This window comes from Macrotis lagotis, chromosome X, assembly GCF_037893015.1.
Source record: "Macrotis lagotis isolate mMagLag1 chromosome X, bilby.v1.9.chrom.fasta, whole genome shotgun sequence".
Taxonomy (NCBI): domain Eukaryota; kingdom Metazoa; phylum Chordata; class Mammalia; order Peramelemorphia; family Peramelidae; genus Macrotis; species Macrotis lagotis.
The window spans coordinates 681858251-681879923 of NC_133666.1; the positions used below are offsets into that span (position 1 = coordinate 681858251).

Below are 21673 nucleotides of genomic sequence, written 5' to 3' on the forward strand. Positions count from 1 at the left end.
TTCCAATATTTTAAAATGTTTATCCAAAACACATTTGCATGGCATTCTTCCAGGATGAAAATTGGCTTAACCTTCTCTCTTTTGTTCTCCAAAATTAACTAAACACTAGGGCTAATCCATATCCTCAGTTTCCCCAGATTGGCATTTGTTAGTTCTATCCATATACTTCAATCCCAGTGTGTTTCATGGCCAAATTAGTTAGGGAGACACCACCCTATTGGACCAGATACCCTCATCACCATCCCAAGCACTTCAAATAACAGTAAAATAATAATAGTTGATATGCATGTAGTATTTTAGTTTGTAAAACACTTTACATACAAGAAAAGCTCAGAAACGTAACGCCTATCACAATTTCTAACTGGCAATAGAGAAAACTTCCTGAAAAACTAGGTTCCTGGAAGTATTAGAAGAGAATACATATATACATGTTTACATAAACATTCACAGACACACACACGCACACACACACACACACACACATATATATATATACAGGAGCAGAATATGTATTATATTCATATATAAAATACATTATATACAATGCACATATATGTGTGTTTATATGAATTGTGTATGTTGGCATTTATACATATATGTTTCATATGCATGTTTTTCTATGTATTGTGTATTCATACATAGACACCCATATATCTATATATTTTTATATCTATATATAATATAGATGTCCACATAATACCTGTTTTATCCTACCTAGATGCCATCTGTGTCAATCATAAGACTAGAGCCTGTAGTGTCATCAATGCCATGGGTAAGAAACAGAATATATAAGCTACTTCAGAAACATTCCTTTTTTTAAAAGTTTTTTGGAAGACAATGGCTTAAGTGGCTTGCCCAAGGCCACACAGCTAGGTCATTATGCAGTGTCTGAGGTCACATTTGAACTCAGGTCCTCCTGACTCCAGGGCTGGTGTTCTATCCACTGTGCACCTAGCCGCCCCAGAAACATTACTAAAATGTGAGTTTAAATTGTTCAATAATATGCAATAGAAAATCCACTAAATTTGGTGTCTTAAAGTCCTAGGCTTTGTCAATTACTACCTCTAAGACTTTGACCAAAGGGCCTTTCCCTCAGTGGGTCTTAGTTGCTTATCTGCAGGATAAGGGTCCTTCTTAGCTTAGTGTACAACATTTCCTAAATAATTGCTAATTGCTTTAGCTATCTATTTATGTGTCTATATATTACCTGGAAGGTTCCTTCCAGCTCTAATCTACAACCCTATGTATTGTTGAAAAAATGAAGGTGGGGCAGCTAGGTGGCACAGTGGATAGAGCACCAGCCCTGGAGTCAGGAGGACCTGAGTTCAGATCTGGTCTCAGACACTTAATAATGACCTGTGTGACCTTTGGCAAGTCACTTAACCCCGTTGCCTTGCAAAAACTAAAAGGAAAAAAAAAGAAATATAAAAGAAAGGGTGGAAGCAAGCTTCAATATCCTTTAATAAATCTTTCAATCCTTTTTAATAAAAGAAACTCATCAAGGCGAAAATAACCTATTAATGAATAGCTTATATTTATGTAGCCCCTTCAACCATGAGCAAGTCACTTAAAACTTTCAGAACACAAACTTATTCCAAAGTCACTCTTTTAAGAGTCTAAAGTTGCAGGAAGGGTCCTGACCTGCATTGGTGGGAAAAATTCACTTACAAGAATTTCTCAAAGCAATGAAATCACAGATACAGTGTCTGTCTATCCTTGGAATGGAAACACAAGCATGTTCCCTTAGCATCACAGTTAACTTTAGATAATCATGGAAATAAGGTCTGACCATCTCCCTTTATAATTAAAAATTAAGATGAAAAAGCTGTTAAAACAGGTTAAAAATAATGTTAATATAGAACACTGAAGTTACCAAAGCAGTTTATAAAACATCTCATTTTGAGCTTCATTTAAGTTCTGTAGGTAATGAGCATTAATGAGTAAACTGGGCACAGAAAGGTTCATAGACTCATAGATTTAGATCATCTAGTTCACTCCCCTCATTTTAGAGATGAAGAAACTGAAGATCAGCATGGTTTAAGTCACTTGCTGAGATAAGTCAGATGAAGGAACTTGCCTAGTCAAAAATATTCAGGATCCGAATCCAGGTCTTCCTGCACTGCTTTTCAGCACTAATTATATGAGCCCATGACCTGACAAGAGTGAATCAGTGCTCCAGAAGCCATTTGTTTCCTAAACTATGGTCATAAAATGAACCCATAGTGGTCTCTGAAAAGTGATCGAGAGCACCTCTGAAACGCTGCCTAAGAAACACCCCATTTATAATGAACTCAGTGATGGAACTCTGTGTTGATTTCCATCTAAAATGGTGAACAGAAATAACAGGTTGTCTTTCTTGAGTGATTCAGGAACACAGTTCCAGAAAGAATTACTACCACACCAGGCCTCTGCTCAGAGATTTACAGTCGATGTTTCTAACTCTGCCAGAAAGGGATCTGGTTGAAAAAAGACAGACAGCTAATATGGAAAGAACATCACGTCAAAGTCAGTTTGAGTAGTAATGGATTTCATATTCAATTGTGAAATCATTGTTGGATAGCAGCTCTCAGTGGGCAATTCCCTGAAGAGTATATTCATTCCTTTACCAGTTAACAGATTCTTTTTTTTAAAAGGCTCATCCTAAGCCATAAAGGTCCTGAATTTTGATTCTTTAGAATTTTATGGCCAAATGTAGTAGGATGAAGTTAGTCAAGTCAATTCAACTCACATTTATTTGTTTTAAATTTGTATTTCTTCAGTTTACAAGTACAGTTTACAAAGTCCTCTATTCCTCCTCATCTAAGTGAAAAAAGAAAAACAAAAGTTAAGCCAAAAAAATGTATTTCTTCATTCCTCTGTGTCTCAAAATGTAAGTCTGATTCTGGACCTTGAGTTTCTCACCTACTTTTGGGGGTAACATTTTTCATTATTTCTTCACAGGAAAGATCAGAGTTAAGTCAAAATTTAAACAAATATTTACTAAAGTATACTATCTAAAAAGCACCCTATTAGGCATTAAGCACACAAAAAAGGCAAAAACAAAGTATATCTCAATAACAAAAACTCATTAAATAAAGCAATTTAAGTTTATAAAGTATTTTGTATTTATTAGCTTATCTGATCTTTGATGTTCTATTATTATTATTATTTCCATTTTATAGATGAGGAAACTGAGCCAGAGTGGGGAGAAATGATTTTTCTAGGGTCACCCAGTTAGTGAATGTCTGAAGTTGGATTTGAACTCAGGCTTTCTTGAGTCCAAGTCTAGTCCTATCCATTTTGCCCTCTCAAGGAGTTTGCAGTCTTCTTAGGAGATTTGTCAAGGTGCACAGCTTAATGAATCTTGAATAATATTATTTCAGACGAGAGTGAGCATTAGCAAGTGAAGGAGTCAGAAAAAGCCCCAGGATGTGTCACCTGAGCTGTGCTCTGAAAGAAAATGAATTCTAAGTGATAGAGGTGAGGAGAAGATGTGTCCCAGAGATTGGAGGCTGGGGGTGGAGAGAAGGCATCGAATCTGGAGATGGATTATTAGATACAGAGACTAGCTAGCAGACCAATTGAACTAGAATGGGAATGACATGAAAGAATAATATGAAATACAAAAAAGAGTTTATATTTAATCCTGGAAGCAGTGATCATTTTTGAACAGGTAAATGATACGATCAAGCCTAGGGTTTTAGGAAAATTTATTTGGCAGTTTTGTGGAGTATGAATTGGGAAGAGGAGAGACAGGAAACAGAGACCAGGAGATCTTGTAATAATGTTAGTAAAACGTGATGAGAGTCTGACTTAGAGAACCTTAGGGTGTGGTGGCTCTGTGACTTGGGAGAAGTGAATGTGAGACATATTACGAAAGTATTTTTGATAAGACGTGGCAGCTGATTGAAGATGAAGAATGAAAAAGAGAAAAAAAAAAGATTGTGTCTTCTTAATTTACAATGCTACTTGGCACCTCCCCCATTACCTATCCTTTTCATTTCCATTAAGTTCCAACCTCTGAGAACCACATTACAGTCATTGATCCTTGGCCACCAAGCCTCAGTGATAGCTGTGAAGTTCACCATGTCAATCGAGAGTCTCTAACCTACCTTGATTATTGTAAATATCCAAAGTTACAGTTCTGCTGGTTCCTTTCATTGGTTTTGTCTCCCATGAACTTCGGAGCAAATCTAAAGGGGTTTTTTTTGTTGTTGTTGTTCTTATATTTTAGCTATTCTCCATGGTGTCTAACTCGGTCAATATGCATGGGAACTTTTCTCCCTCTACTATCATTTTCTCATGTTCTGAACATTGTTCTTGAGGGAGCAAATGTTCAAACCTAAACATAAAATAGAAGCAATCTCTATCCTTCTAAGGACGTACACAGGACATTTATAGATAAAGATCTTCTAAAACTGTGCTGGAGTTTTAAACATCTTTTCTACAAAGATGATACCTCCATGAATTTTTTCAGGGATACAATGATTTTTTTTGTTATAAGAAACTCCTAAGGAGTCCTCTAACAATAGAAATTAGAAGACTTCTTAACTTGAGTGATGCACTAACAGGATAGACTACCTGGAGAGCAGTAATATAGGAAATGGGAAGATGGTAGACAGTTGCCTCAAATAAGTTCTCTAAAATTCCTCTAACAGTACTGGATGGCACCTTCTCAGTAACTTAGAGCATTGCCTGGGGCCACCAAGAACTTTTATCTTTCCCAAGGTTCTACAGCCAATATATTTCAGAGGTAAAGCGGAGGAAACTTTCCTGACTATGAACCTGTGTCTCCATCCCCTCTCTACCTTTCAAAGTGATTATATGGGAGTGAAAAACAAGATTCAACAGTAGAGACATTCATATAATATCTAGTGGAAAGTCCAGAAATATAATTTTAGATGAACAATTTAGATTTGAAAATCTTTCACCAAGTAGCTTCTAACATCCAATATCACCATTCTATTTCATTCAACTTTAAAACTTAAACTTGAAGGTTCCTTTTTACTTTTTGAGGTAAAATAAATAAATCTATGTCATAGAATTTTGCATTGGGAAGGCAACTATCTACCATTTGTCCCTTTCCAACCCATCCACTAAATGGTCCATCTTAGATCTTCATGCTCTCCAGGCAGCCCATCCTATTGGAGCATCACTCAAGTTAAGGAAACTTTGTCCTTTCTTGGTATCCCCCCACCTACCGTTCCTGATTCTGCATTGTAGAGCCAATAAGAACAAGACATATCCCAACTCACCAATCAGACACTTCAAGGGTTGTTGTTGTTGAGTCATTTTAGTTGTGTCCAACTCTTTGTGATTCCTTTTGGGGTTTTCTTGTCAAAGATATTGGAGGTTATCCAGTTCTTCAAATTATTTTATAGATGAGGAAACTGAGGCAAATAGGGTTAAAGGACTTGTCCAGAATCACACAACTATAGAAAGGCCATTTTTGAACTTGGGTCTTCCTGACTTCAGGTTAGCAACTCTATCCACTTTACCATCTGACTGCTCTCGAGTATTAGAAAACAAATATTCAGTCCTTTAAGACATTTCTTCTTGGGGCAGTAGATAGAACACCAGCCCTGGAGTCAATACCTTAGTTCAAATCCAGCCTCAGACACTTAATAATGACCTAGCTGTGTGGCCTTGGGCAAGCCACTTAACCCCATTTGCCTTGCAAAAACCTAAAAAAAAAAAAAAAGACATTTCTTCTCCAAAATAAATGTGCCTAATTCATTTCATCATTCCTACAGTGGCAGGACCTTGAGTTTCTTCACTGTCCTCTGGATGACTTCCAGCTGATTAATACCTTTCCTAAAATCTGGCCTTTAGATTTGGTGCCACAAAGACAGTTCCTTCAAATGAAGCTTATAGCCAGTCATAAAGGAGAGAAGGAATATCTCCAGGTTCCAAGAGAAGGGGAAGGCATCAGTAATAGGCTGGGACCATAACAGCTAGAGGACAGGTCACATTTCACACAGACTGACCATACTGGCTCCCTTCACACTCTCTGCCTCTCCTTACCTTTAAGTTGGGAGTAGCAGGTGAACTCTCAAAGCTCCTCAGACCCTTCCACAGGGACTAGCAGAATTCCACCCTTCCTTCTTTAATCAACCAACAAACATTTATTAAGCGCTCACAGTAAGCTTGTAATACAAACACAAGCAAAATGAAAACATTCTCTGCCCTCCACACATTTATATTCTGTTGGGGAAAGACTACATGCAAAAGGCAGTTGAAGGGGGGGAATGGATGAGGAGAAAAAGAGGGACAAAGAGAGGAGGGAAAAGCCAAGAGAGGAGTCCAGAGAGTTCTAAAGGACTGAATGTGGCTGACCTGAGCACTTTTCAAAATGAAAGCTGATCTATTTATTTTTTAAAATTAAAATTTCTTTAAAATGTGTTCTAGTCTGAGCTCTGCTACTAAATAATTATAGGACCTTAAAGTGAGGCTCTTCCATTCTCTGAACCTCAGTTTCTTCCTCTGTTGAATGAGAGGGTTGAAGGCCCCCAGGCCCCTCCCTGCCTTGACGTTCCCTATTCTAAGGCCTCTGGCATTCCTTGTTCTAGAGGCCCTCTTAGCTCTGGCATTCCTTGTTCTAAGGCCCCTTCTAATTCTGATATTTTTTGTTCTAAGGTCCCTCCTAGCTTTGACATTCTCTCTTCTAAGGTTTCTCCCATTTCGGACATCCTCTGTTCTAAAATACCTCTTAGCTCTGACATTCTCAGTTCTAAGGCCCCTTCTAACTCTCACATTCTCTGTTCTAACCTTTGATATTCCCTATTCTAAGGTCCCTTCTTGCTTTGACATTCCCTGTTCTAGAGTCCCTCTTAGCTCTGTTTCCTGTTCTAAGGCCCTTCTTGCTTTTACATTTTTTTAAGTCTAAGGACTCTCCCATTTCTCTCATACTCTGCTCTAAAATCCCTCCCACCTATGATATTCTCTATAGGCCTCCTCCTATTTTTGTATTCTAAATTCCAAGATCCCTCTTAAAACATTCTATATTTTAAAATTTCACTGAGATCTGACATTCTTTAGTCAAAGGTCGTTGCCCATATTGCCATTCTGTAATCTAACATCCCTTCCCACTCCCACATTCAATGTTCTGTACTCCAAAGACCCTTTTAGCTCTGCCATTCTGTGTTCTAAGGCCCTTCTCAGATCTTGATTTTTGATAAATAAGGTAAACCTGAATCCCCTGAAGCTTGTAGGCACACCACCAAGGTCCAGAGAGTCCTTTACCTTCCAGGAGAGTCAGCTGGTAGTCTCCAGCTCTCGTTCCTCTGAGTTCCAAGCAAAGGGAGCCGTCCATAATTTTATTTCCCTACCTCTTATCGAATCCTTAGGGCTCTATTACTCACTCTCTGAATCAGAGATTTTATTATTCGGAAGGTAACAGAACCGGAGGCATTTCCCCCCCTGTTCTTCCCGCATCTGCAATTAATCTTCCTGCTCATTTTTTGAATCACAGAGCCATATTTTTATATTTCCCCAGGAGTTACTTTAAAAATTAACATAGGGATGCAATGCAGTTGCTGAGATATATCACTGAAACCGTGGCTATGTCTTGAAATTCTTTTCTTTTCTGCTGATCTGTAATATTTAAGACTCTTCCTAGTAGCTAGTGGAAAGTATATTTAGAGATTTGGAGTTACATGAAAAGGGTTCAAATCCTACCTCTGCCACTTAGCTCTGGCAAATTCCTTCTTCTGGGACCTCAGATTCCTCATCTATAAAATGAATGTCCTGGACTAGATGAATGTGAAAATAAAATTATGGTCTTATGATCTGGTCCCTCCGGCTTATGTAGACAATTCAATTCAACATTTACTAAGCATTTGGAATATTCAACAGCTTCTGTATTCTAAGTTCCTGGCAGCTCTAGCATTCTATGTTCTGAGACCCCCCCTGCCTTAAATGAGCTCTAAGACCACCCCCCCCACCCCTGCTTAGCTCTGACATTCTATGTTCTCAGTCCCTTTCTAGGAAGGGGAAATAAAGATATCTAAGACATACCCAACAAGGGCATTTCCAACAATCTCAGTTTTGTTGTTCAGTTATTTTTATTGTGTCTGATTCTTTGTGACCCCATTTGGAGTTTTCTTAGCAAAGATACTAGAGTGGTTTACCAGGTCCTTCTCCAGCTCATTTTACAGATGGGAAAACTGAAGAGACTGAAGTTCAGTGATTTGCCCAAGCACATATAGCTAGTGTCTGCGACCAGATTTCAACCCAGGAAATGAGTCTTCCTGACTTCAGGTCTGGTACTGTATCCACTGGATCACCTTGCTAACCATCTCTTGGACCCTCCAGGTTGACTTAATAACCATCTTCTTCACAAAGTATTTCCCACTCGGAGTTGCTAAAAGGTGCCTTCTAGTTACTTATATGTGTCCCCCATCTTGTCCCCCACTCGAAGAGAAGCACAAGGCAAGGAATTTTATTGTTTTTGTCTTTGCAGGCCTAGGGCCTAGTCTTATCCTTGTCAGGCAGCTCATTTGTGGTTTTTCTTTTTTAATTTAATTGAAAGATGTGGTAGGGTGTTGGATTAAACAATAAAGAGAATTTACATAGGATCACAAATTTAGAGCTTCCAAAGTTCCCAGAGGTCATCTATTCGGGTCCAGGAAAAATTATGATTCACCCAAGGTCACATAGTGATTTTGGAGAATTACTTGAGTAAAGTGGTTGGGATGAAAGCCAGTGACAAGAGTGAGACATGAGTGTGTGGTTAAGTGGAAGGACCAAGTACAGTGACTCTTTTCAGAAGTTTATGATACTTGACTTCATGGACATCATTGATATTATATTGCTCCCTTTTTTAAAATTAATGTTCATTGAAATTTAAAATGAATTTTTTAGATGACAGAAGAGTTTAAAAATTAAATATAAATGGGAAATATTTAACAACATAAATAAAATATATTCTTTTTTTTAAAAAAACAGACATTTATGATGCTTGAGTTCCCTCTGTGTCTTTAACCACTTCCTGCATTTCCCAATGAGAAAGGATGAAATGATTATCCAACAGTGAAGTGGGAAACTCATACCCAGACATTCAGATATTTGAGATTTGATTTAGTCCATTTATTAGCAGCTAGTGGACTGACCTACTGTAATAAATGAAAAACTCAGGATTTCATTTTGTTCCTTCAAACATTTTTCCTTTTACTGCTCCATGTGTCTCTAAAAATGTGCCTAAATGTAGGTTAATAACAACATTAACTTTGCCAAATCTGTGAAAACCAACAGTACAAAAGAGGGCCTAACCCCATATCTGCTGACTCCAAGGCCTGAGCTCACCAACAAATTTAGATCTAATTGGCCAGACAAGTCTGGGCCAGATCTTCCTTCTGGAAATATTTCCAAGCATGGTTTCTGGTGTAAAAGTCTAGATATGGTCAATTCATCAAGAGGAAAAAAAAACGTGTTTTTTTCTGAAAGGACCGGAGACTGGGAAATAGGGTGTTTGTCACACATTCAGGAAAATAGAAGGCCTACGAGGCTGGCACTGCAATGCAACCCTTGCCCTCCCTTACCTACAGGGACAGACTTGTTTTGGTTTGGGGACTAAAATTGACTCAAGTAAATCTATTCTTGAAGACACATATTTAATCTCTCTAGCTTTTCACTGAACAAGTGAGACTGCCTTCTAAGTGTTTGTTATCTTCATTGGAAAAATAGTATTTTAAATTTGCATTTCTTGCATTCAGTGTCTCTGGCCAATAGTCCTAAATTATCACCACTCTTATTTTATTCCCCTTCATTCTGATTTGGGTTTAGAATGTGGAGAAAGACCAGAGAGCTGAAGACTAGTTAATCACCTCCAATATATGCAAACCACACCCTATTGCCTTCTCTGAAATAAAAAAGTACTGGGTGTGCCCAGAAAATTGGAACTGGTTTGGGGCATCGGTTTCCTCACCAGGGAAATCAGAAGGTGGAACCAGAAAGATTTCTAAGGCCCTTCCCACCTCTTAGAGAAAAGCCTTCCCAGCTCTGACGTTCTATTGTAAGCTGTCACATGATCTGTTCCAAACCCCCTTCAAGCTCTGACATTCTCTGTTCTAGGTTTCTCTTCCAACTCGAACTTTCACTCTTCTAAGACCCTTCCCAGCTCTGATATTCTCTGTTTTAGGTTCCCTTCCACCTCTAACATTTTCCTTGTCTTTCCATCAATTCACCTCTTGGAGTCTGCACAACATACTTGAAGTCATCCTCAATTTCTCTGACTTGTACAGATGCCACTAGAACAGAAAGACCATCCCATTGCTTATCCCCCTCCCTCCTCAAATCATCTTTAATTTATTTGTTATCTATTAATACACATGTCTCTTCCAATAGAATTCAAGTTCTCTGAAAGTAGAAAATATTTCTCTCTGTTTCCAGGACTTAACATAATACTTAGAAAAAGTAGGTATCTTAATAAATGCTTCCTGGTTATATGACTATCAATTACCCTTTACTATGTGACAACCCAATTTTTTTTTTGATCATATATCTCTTCAATGATGTCCTCTACCAGGGGTCTGCTGGATTCAGTTCTGATTGTTAAATTTTCAATCTGAGCATATACACCTAAGAAATTAGCAGTTGATTACAAATCTGTTTTGTTGATTGTCTAGACTTAAGAAAGTGTGAAAAATGCAGATTAAACTGAAAAGTAGGGTCTATGCCCCCCCCAGTCTTCTTGTTAAACTGTTATCATCACACCCCTGTATTATTCTATAAACATAGCTTAAGCTCATCAGGGTAGAATAGAAGGGTCAGAGAATGAAGTCAACACTAGCCTGGAGGCATCATCATCATCATAAACAGTGTTTTAATCACTTTATATCTATTACATGGCTGTCCTTTACACAGCTTCATCTGCATAATTCCTCACTTGTGATGGCAGCCTGCTCATAACTAATATGCATTTCTCCCTTGTCCTTTGGGGAATCCTTCATTTCTGATCTTCAGAGGTTATAGTTTTCCATCACTAGCTGCCAAGTCAATGGAGAAATATTGGAATTAAGCTAGATTGGTGTTTCAGACAGATGCTTGGGGTCATGAAAAGAATTTCATGATTTCCAAAGGCAATCCTCTTCAATGCTGGGCTCAATTTCTTGTCCATTTGGAGTATCTGCCTGCAACATTTATACTGATGCGGAACTCAGAGGACACTAGGGGGGTTGTGGATTATAGGGCTGGCCTCAGAGTCAGGAAGACCCAATTCAAATCTGTCTCTGACACATACTAGGTGGGGCAAGACACTCAATTTCAATTGATTCATCATTTGATAGTTGCAAGGGTCAAAGAAATAACTTATTTAAAACTTTTCTGCATACCTCAAAGCATTTTGTAAATGCCAACTAGTCTTTGGGACAACCAGTTATCATCGAAATAATAGATTTTCATCCACTTTGTTTTTCTTCTGTAGATAATTAGGATAATTAGGCCAGCCTGTCTCCCCCCCCTCTCTCTCTCTGTCTCTCGCTCTCTGTCTCTCTCTCTCTTTATATATATATATATATATGTATATATATATATATATATGTATATATATATATCAGCATGTTATATCTATCTATATCTAGATAGAGAGAGAGATAGATAAATAGATAGATAGATGAAGACCGTGCTGTGCTTTGCATCTTGCTACAGGTAGCAGAATGTCCTCTGAAATAGGAGCTCTTGGAGGATGGCTTTATGTCTAGGGCATCCCTCCAAGACTTACCTTTGATGAACTATTAAAAAGCATTTGATCTGTGTCCTTACAGGGTCCCCTCCAGTGTGGTCTCATATATATGGCAAAAAGTAGAAAAGATTTCTAGAAAGATTAATACCCCCCATTTTATACCTTATTTGATTGTGATCAGAGGGACAACCTGGCTTGAAAGCTAGCTTTAATATCAAAAGCCCTGGGTTCAAGTACTACCCCTGCCACATACTAGCTCTGTGACTCTGGACAAATCAATTAACTTCTTATTGTTCTAGGTAATTCTACAAGACTCTTCTAAATTCTAAATGGTGTTAATGATTATCCCTTACATTTGACTTCCCTGATCACACATGTCTTTGATGAAACCCTTTACCAGGGATATGCTGGAGTCAGTTCTAATTGTTACATTTTCATTCTGAGCATTTGCACCTAAGAAATCATCAGTGGCTACGAATCAGGGTTTAAATTATTGTTTTGCTCATAGTCTAGGCTTAAGGAAGTGTAAACAGTGTAGATTAAACTTAAAATGCGGGTGTATGCTTCTCCCTGTGCTCCCCCTCAGCCCCATCCTGCTTGTTAAATATTTACTATATTTTTACATATGTAGTATTCATATATATATGTATGTATATATATATATTTATATATTACATATAGAATCATGTATATGTTTAGAAGCCATTCCTAACTCCTAGGCCATGTTAAAAAAAAAAGGACTGGAGCGTATGTGAATTTGGCCAGTGAACTATAGCCCAGCCAACTCTCTTGAGTTTCAAAGTAGATGCCAGCCAACAGAAATGAAGGGAGTGGGGGCAGTTAGATGGCATAGTGGATACAACACTGGCCCTGGAGTCAGGAGGACCTGAGTTCAAATCCTGCCTCAGACACTTAATAATTACCTTGCAAAAATTTTAAAAAAATTTTTAATAAAATGTTTAAAGGGGGGGCTGGGTGGTACAGTGGATAGAGCACCAGCCCTGAAGTCAGGAGTGCCTGAGATCAAAGCTGGCCTCAGACACTTAGTAATTACCTAGTTGTGGCTGTATGACCTTAGGCAAGTCACTTAACCCCATTGCCTTGAGGAAGGAAGGAAGGAAGGAAGGAAGGAAGGAAGGAAGGAAGGAAGGAAGGAAGGAAGGAAAAGAAAAAGAAATGGAGGGAGTTCTGTCGATTGAGATTTCCTTATCCTAAAGAATTACCTATCAGATCTGTATTCTAGTCACTTATACTGAAGAATCACTGAACAAAGTTATTCCTAATGCTATATCTTTCTAGGAATCTTTTCTAGTTTTTGCTGTAGGTATAAGAAACCATACTGGAGGGGAGCCTTTAAGGCCACAGAACAAATGCCTTTTAATAGTCAACAAACAATAATCACAGTAGAAACCTTTGTTCCTAATAGCTCTCAATTTTACAATTCAATTGTGAAAGGGTCCATGTGGTTGCTATGGAATGTCATTGTGGAAAACCTGCCTGTTCCCTTCTAATACCCTCATCAAGGATCCCTGAGTACATGTGTATATTATTCTCATAGACATTTTGTATAGGTAAGAAAGCAGATGTAAATGGGCTGTTTAAATAACAAAAGCCATAAATTCCTTTTTTTAATAGCCTTGCCTCATATCCTCCCCCCAGTCATACTAGGACCCATTTAAAAGACTGACATTTTTTTTTTGAATCACTAAGAAGAGAATGTGCTTTCCTTAGATAAAGACTATTCACTAGAGACAGTATTCTTATCATAGAGACAGATTGAAATCAGAAAATATTCTCCATCCCTTTAGTCCAGAGAAATCTTTTTCTATTAAGCTGCCTTCAGAGTCAGACTAATCTACAGGAGATGGAAGGCCACAGTTTTCAATGCGACTCTGGATGGGCTAGATGCTTTGGTTTAGACTGCTCTGTTTGGCTCTAGAGGGAAGAAGTAGAAACGACGAAAGGGGGAAGGAAGTTGGTTGAGGTCAAGAGAAAATTTCCTAATGAAACATCTATGGGCATGGTGAGAAAAGCACCTGGTTTGGAATCAGTAAGAGTTGAGTTCAAATCAGTCACCCATTGGCAGACACTTATTGAACCTGTTGGTTACCATGTGCCAAACGGTCTGCCAGATAATTGAAGAAACAAAGACGTGCTATCAGTTCCCAACCATTAAGAAATTTAGTATTATTGAAGGTCAAGCAATCAGTCAACAAACATTCATCAAGTGCCTTTGATAAGGCTGCCAGGCAGGGCAGTAAATGTTGGATAGATGACCACTTGCTTGGAGGTAGGCGGCCTTGATCTGTGGCCTTAAAGGCTCCCCTCCAGTATGGTTTCTTATACCTATAGCAAAAACTAGAAAAGATTTCTAGAAAGATATGGCATTAGGAATAACTTTTAGTTTAGTAATTCTTCAGTCTAAGTGACGAGAATACGGACCTGATATGTAGGAGGAGAAAGGATTCCTGAACCACCTACCTGTTCTGATACTTGTTACATGTGCCATCTTAGACAGCTCATATAGGTGATATGCCCACTGTGCTCTTTTCTGGTCAAACTGTTTGTCCTTCACTCTTGAAGAAGACCAGGACATCAAGGGAGGTGATGCCATGACAAGCACATGAATTGGATTGGAGTGAGGGGGTGCATGCTAAGTCACCAGCCTCCTCCAGAGTCATCTGGGTCCAGTGGCCAGAAAGGAATCACCTCCAATAGGAGTTACAAGGCAATCAGGATTAAGTGACTTGCCCAAGGTCACATAGCAAGTAAGAGTCAAGTATCTGAGGCCAGATTTGAACTCTGGTTCTCCTGACTCCAAGGCCAGTGCTAATGGGCAGCTAGGTGGCTCTGGGCCTGAAGTTCTTCCTGAGTCCAAATTTGACCTTGTATATGAAGTGACTAGGCAAGTCACTTCACCCTGTTTGCCTCAGTATCTTCAACTGTAAAATGAACTAGAGAAGGAGATGGCAAACCACTCCAGTGTCTTTCCAAGAAAACCCCAAATGGAGTCATGAAGAATTGTTCACAACTAAGAAACAACTGAAATTGTCAAGTCAAAGAGGGTTGAGATGAGAGTAAGAGTAAGGAGACTGGAGATTCCTGTCATAGAAAACCGGAATGGTTTAGCCTAGAGAAGCAATTTCATGGGGACATGATCATTGCCTGCTTTGAAGGCATGTTATGGGGGAAGAGGGTTTAGCTTGGACCTAGAGTGCCACATAGTAACACTGAGTGATGCTGAAAAGAGGCCAATTCAGTCTTTATGCCACTTAAAAAATGCCCTGCCACTATTATTATCCACATTTTACAGTTGAGGAAACTGAGGCAACAGTGACTTACTCAGAATTGCACAGCTATTAAATGTTGGTTCAAAGGCTGGTTGAACTCAGGAACCAGAATTCTATCCATCGTTCAACCTAGCTAGTGTAGTGGAAGGAGCACATATCTAAAAGTGTATTACCTAGCTCCGATTTTGTTGCAAACTAGTTATGTGACTTTGATCTCAATTTCCAAATTTTTTAAACAGGGATATTGTGATGATTTCTGTTCCCCTATTTTGAATTCATATATCCCTCCAGCTCTGACATGTAACATTGTAGGGTCATTTCCAAGGCTGACCTAACTTTGATACAAGGACCTTCCCAGTTCTGACATTCTGATTCTAAGGAGCTTTCTAGCTCTGATATCCTATATTCTAAGGTTATTCCCATCTCTAGCATCCTGTAGTCTGTCTGAAGGTTATTCTTGACTTCCTTCTGCAGGTGATGATTCCCTGGTGCTTCCCCCTCCCCCTACTCTTATATTTTGTAATATTAAGAGGCATGTTCTGAATAGGAAATCACTCTTGATTCTCTAAACTTATGCTCCTACTAATTATGCTATAGTTCTGATAAAACTTGTGTTTGTGCCAAAGTCTAACTACAGCCTCGTCCACGGGGCAGGGCCAAAAGGGGGCTAACACTGCAAGGAGACGTGAGCAGGATCCCTATTCTGTTTGTGAAGCATGCTCCATGTTGGCTTCATAGCAAACTGTAGGAAGGAGAGAATATTTCCGTAGCTGCTCAGAATCTCATCTGGAGCATAGGGATACATACGCTATTAACCCAGTGGGGAAAGGACATGCTCAGGGACCTTGAGACTGGAAGGAAAAGGGGATCATTATGGAATTACCCTCTTTTTTAAATGACCCTTCTCTCTCTTTTCCCAGCATCTCGAACAAGAGAAACACGAGTTAAGAAGACGATTCGAGAACCGAGAAGGCGAGTGGGAAGGTAGAGTATCAGAACTGGAGAGCGATGTGAGGCAACTGCAGGTTGAGCTAGAGAAGCAACAGGTTCACCTCAGAGAAGCCGACAGAGAGAAGACGAGGGCAGTCCAGGAACTCTCCGAACAGAACCAAAGACTCTTGGATCAGCTCAGCAGGGTGAGTTAACCAGTTAAGTAATAAAGTGGGTGGGAAGTGAGCTGATGCTAGGGAAAGGGGCTGCCATGGAATGTCTGTCAAGTTTTTGGTGGGAGAAATTACATGCCTGAAATTGGCTAATTTTGCCTTTATTTATTTTTTTATTTTTTTATTTTTGCGAGGTAATGGGGTTAAGTGGCTTGCCCAAGATCACATGGCTAGGTAATTATTAAGTGTCTGATGTCGAATTTGAACTCAGGTCCTCCTGACTCCAGGGTCAGTGCACCACCTAGCTGCCCCCTAATTTCACCTTTTGATGATGACAGATTTTGCAAATGACTTAATTTTTCAGCATTCAGAAATTTAAGGGACTTGGCAACCTTCTACTCATTGGTGGTCTCCAAGCAAAAGTTAGATGGTCCTTTGCTGAGTATGGAGGAGAGGATTCCTTTAGAGTATGGATTGACTAGATGGCTTTGAGATCCCTTCCAGTGATTAAATTCTGTGATTTTATGAAGGCAATATGGTGTAGCAAAAAGAAAACTAGGCATGGATTTTAACTTCAGGTCTACCGTCAGCTAATAGCTGGGCACATAAATATAAAATACAATTCATTTTGGGTGAGGTGGGGGGGGTTGCAAGGCAGTGGGATTAAGTGACTTGCCTAAGGTCACACGGCTAGATAATTATTAAGTGTCTGAGGTCAAATTGAACTCAGGTCCTCCTGATTCATGGGCTGGTGCTCTATCCACTGCTCTACCTGGCTGCCCCAATAGAATTCATTTTCCCTTCAACGGTTCTTTGAGGCAGATAGTTCATGTATTATTATTATTATTATCATCATCATCATCATCATCATCATCATCATCATCATCATCTTAGAATGAAAAACTGAGATGTAGACAAGTCCATGGGCAAGTCAATCATTCAATCAACAAGCATTTATTGAAGCCAGCAAGATGACTCAGTGGAGAGAGTCGAGATGACCCATGTTCAAATGTTACCTCAGACATTTATTAGCTTTGTGACCCTAGGCAAGTTACTTAATCTTGTTTGCCTCATTCTCATCTGAAAAAAATGAGCTGGAGAATGAGATTATAAACCACTACACTAGAGGTGCCTAGGTGGTACCATGGATAGAGCACCAGCCCTGGAGTCAGGAGTACCTGAGTTCAAATTCAGCCTCAAACACTTAATAATTACCTAGCAAAAACCTTAAAAAAAAAATACCATTTTAAAATAAATAAATAAATAAACCACTGCACCAGACATCAGGTTTATAAATACAAAAGTGAGATAATCCATACCCTCAAGAAACTTACATTCTAGTTAGGATAAGCAACATGTACCCATATAGTATATACAAAATAAACATAATATGGATATAACATAATTTGGAGGATACCAGCATCCAGGAAGGCCTGGAAACGGAGAATGTGAGTTTGAGAGAATTTAAAGATTCCTAGATACAGAGATGTGTCTCAGTTTCTTCATCTAAAAAGTGACTTTTGTAATACTTTCCTCTCCTACTTATCTTATAGGTCTATTCATTTTAGTTCAATTAGCATTTATTGAACAACACACAGCAGTGGAAGCTGAAGACATTGGGTTTTGTTTTTGCTTAAGTAGGGATGCTTGTGTGGATCACCCATGATTTCATCAGCATGGGAAACTTCCAGTATGGAAATTTCCTCTACTGATCCGAACAGGTCAGCGACTGTTCTGGAACTTATATCTTAGAAATTTCCCTCGGAATTGAGATAAGTGATTTGTCCAAAGCCACTGAGCTCTGAAGATGCAAAGATGAAACCGAATGGCCCTTGCCTTCAAAATTATACCCTCTTTGGTATAAGGAAAGCCTTTTGTAAACCTCGCTGTTGTCATTGTTGTCATTCAGTTGTATCTGACTCTTAAAGATTGCATCAACAGATGGGGTTTTCTTGGCAAGGATCCTGGAGTGTCAATTCTTTCTCTAGGTTATTCCATTTTTACATATGAGGAAAGTGAGGCAAAAAGCATGAAGTGATTTGTCCAGGGTCACACACAGCTATTAAGTGTCCAAGGACTATTTTGAATTCAAATCTTCCTGATTCCAAGCTCGAAGCTCTGTCCTCTGTACCCTTGCAAAATGATAACGTAAATGTGATTTTGTATCAAATGATGTCCCTGCTCTCACACAGCTAGCAAGTAGTATAGTCTTCCAATTCTTAGTTGTTTATTAATGTTTCCATTATACCACATTGCTTCTTCACTAACTGAGTTGAGCATGACTGTTAGGCAAAAGAGGAGGACCAGACCTTACTTGGGTCACAGGTGGCTTTCTGTTTTATCTATTTATTCTTGTTAACTAGGTGCTAAGAGCAGTTGCTTCTGAATTCAGGGAATACAAGTGTCAATGCCTTCTAAATATTAGCACCCTGTGGCAAAGTCTCTTTTGCCTCACCCTAGTCATGACTTTGTAGATATATAAGGCAGGTCATGTGGGTATCTCTGTTCATAATTTGTTTCCACTTATCTGTTTCCAAACTGGAACCTAGAACTAAGGAATTGGATCCCAATGTCTGAAATTCCTTTCTGGATCCACATCCTAAGATTCCTGCTTATTTATTGGAGGAAATGGAATGAATATTTTCCCCTCACGTTTTTAAAGGATGCTATTATAGAATAAAGACAGAGTGTCATTTGGAACAGATATAGTCCCTAATGATGCCGCAGGGGTGAATTTCATGGTCTCATGATTTCTAACTATACAGAGACCTAGCTAGCAATCCCACAGACTGGGGCCTGGAGCATAAAAAACACACTCAGATCAATTCGTTAAGATAAATTCAGTCATGTGCGGGCTGAAAGACCTTGGGACATAAACCCCTATGTGGGGAAGAGAAAGAGACCCTCAGATACCAGCCCAAGAAGGAGATAACCTAGACTATCTAGTAGCTTCCTATTTTGAATAATTATTCTTTCTAAATAAGAATGAAGCTCAGTTGTTTCTACTGTTTGAAGGAAGCCTTCCCCAACCCTTCTTAATTCTGGTGGTTTTCCTCTAATCATTTCTTCGTTATCCTGTATATAGAACACTGGACTTGGAATCAGGAAGGCTTAACTTCATGAGTTCAAATTTGGTCTCAGACAGTATCTGACTCTGGGCAAGTCACTTAACCAATGTTTGCCTTAGCTTTCTTATCTGTAAAATAATCTGGAGAAGAAGGGGGCAGCTAGGTGGCATAGTGGATAGAATACTGGCCCTGGAGTCAGGAGGACCTGAGTTCAAATGTGACCTCGGACACTTAATAATTGCCCAGCTGTGCGATCTTGGGCAAGTCACTAAACCCCATTGCCTTGCAAAAACCTAAAATCATCATCATCATCATCATCATCATCATCATCATCATCATCTGGAGAAAAAAATTACAAACTATTTTAGTATCTTTGCTAAGAAAACCCAAAAATGAAGAATTGGACATAAGTGAAAACCAATAAATTTATCTTATACAGAACTTGCTTTCCATATATTTGTTTACATGTTGTCTCCTCCATTAGATGGTAAGCTCCTTAAGGAAAGGAAACTATCGTTTACTTCTTTTTGTAGTTAGTATGGTGGTTGATACATAGCAGACACTTATTAAATGGTTATTGAGTGATTGCCCTCTAATTTCCAGAACCCTGAGACCAATTCCCTTCTAGCCCAACCTAGTTACAACTCCATAGGTATGTAAGGCAAGCTGTGTGTGTGTGTGTGTGTGTGTGTGTGTGTGTGTGCATGTATCCATATTTCCTTTTTATTGGGGTCACATAATTCATTGAACATAATGATGGAGACTTCCAAGGCAAATCCAAGATGGCAACACAGAGCTAGGAAGCTCAAGGACTTTTCCTGAAACAAACCTAAATGAAGTCTCTACGCAGACCTTAAAGCTACAGATTCCACCACCCCACCACCCCCAGAAAAAGAGAGTAAAACAAGTTTTCAACTCAAGGAGGAAATTGGAGGAATTTCCAGAAAGGTCTTTCTCTTCTGGTAAGGGGGAACTATATAGCCTAGCATAGACAGGAGAGCAAGAAGGCTAGCAGAAGGCTCTTAGGCATAGTGCAGCTCAGGTCCTGGCTCAACATGCCAGTAATGCAGCAGGCCCAGTTCAGAAGACAAAATTCAAGCTCAGCTGTCAAAATGAACAAAGAGAGAGAGAGAGAGAGAGAGAGAGAGAGAGAGAGAGAGGAGAGAGAACTAACCATAGAAACCTACAATTCAGTAATAATAATAATAATTTTTGTCCTTCATTCTCAAAGAAGATCATGACATCAGAGAGGTAATGCAATAATAAGCACATGCTGCCACTCAAGTCAGAAACCTGGGTTCAAATCCCTTATCTATTAGATAGATAGATGATAGATACATACATACATACATACATAGATATATACATACATAGATACATAGATAGAGACATAGATGCACACACACATACAAGCACCTTGGGCAAATCATTTAATTTCCATAGGCCTCAGTTTTTTCCATAATAAAATGAGGAGACTGGGTTTCATGTTTTCTGAGGAGCTTTCCAGCTCTAGATCTCAATCAATCTATTGATTGATTCATACTCTTTAAAATCAGAGAATCATCAGAAGACATGTTTCTATACTTACTTTTTATTTTCTTCCTTTCTACATTAAATCACAATCTTTTATTTCTTATGAAGTTCAATATGTTACAGAAAAATTACTTTATTAGTTAAGGCTTGGCCTATAAAGTCATTAAATGGAAGAAACTAAGAAAGAGAAAATCTGATTTAAATATAGTGAAGGCCTTTTAAAGAAAACAGCTATGTATGTGATAGATTCCCCAGTCCCATAATTCCCTACTCCTGACAACCAAGAGTTAGAACTAATACTAGTCCTCTTATATGTTAAAGGCTAATATAGACCCTAACTCATTGTGATAAAAGAGAAATCCCTCTCAGCTCCAAGTTCTCTCTTAGCTCACTATTGTTCCCATGAAAACCTTACATGAACTGTAAGGAACTGGGCTGTTCTACTCATAGAGAAGACTTGGGGAGAGTGGGAGAGTTGTTTTTAACATTTGGAAAGACTGTCACACAGTTGATTTATTCTTTTTGGCCCCAGAGGGCAGAACCTGGAAGTGGCAGAGACAGATTTAATCTGTCACTCAATAAGCAATAGAGTAATTAGTGGTTGCTGTCCTCCTTTCTCCAAAATGACATCACTATGTTAGAGATGAATTTCAGTGTGTCCGACTGTGGCTGATCAGACCAACATGAGCTCAGAAGGCTCTTCACAGGTAGGGCACAAATAGTCCCTGTGAACTCCTAGGGTGGGTATTCTAAACTTCCGTATGTCACATTTCCTTTGAGCTTCAATTCTGCCCTTCTCATAGAGCACAGCACCCCCTCTGATGAGGGCATGCCATGCTGAGTGGTCCTCCACCAGGGTCTTCCATGCTGCACAATCAGTTCCAAAGTTCTCATTGGAGACCTTGATAGTGTTCTTGCATTACTTTGTCTGACCCACCCTGAGCACTTGCACTGGATATTGCAAACCCATTGGAGTTGTGCTCTCTGTAGTAACATTTGAATGGTTGGCAGTTTGGTTCA

General features: G+C 39.0%; 1 protein-coding gene across 1 annotated transcript in view; it reads left to right on the forward strand.

The window, feature by feature from the left end:
* BICDL1 (BICD family like cargo adaptor 1) overlaps positions 1 to 21673 on the forward strand; it is a 143413-nt gene that overhangs the window by 4762 nt on the left and 116978 nt on the right. Inside the window, exon 2 of the mRNA XM_074202249.1 lies at positions 15870 to 16085. Coding sequence (XP_074058350.1) covers positions 15870 to 16085 — 216 coding nt within the window. The remainder of the gene's footprint in view (positions 1 to 15869; positions 16086 to 21673) is intronic.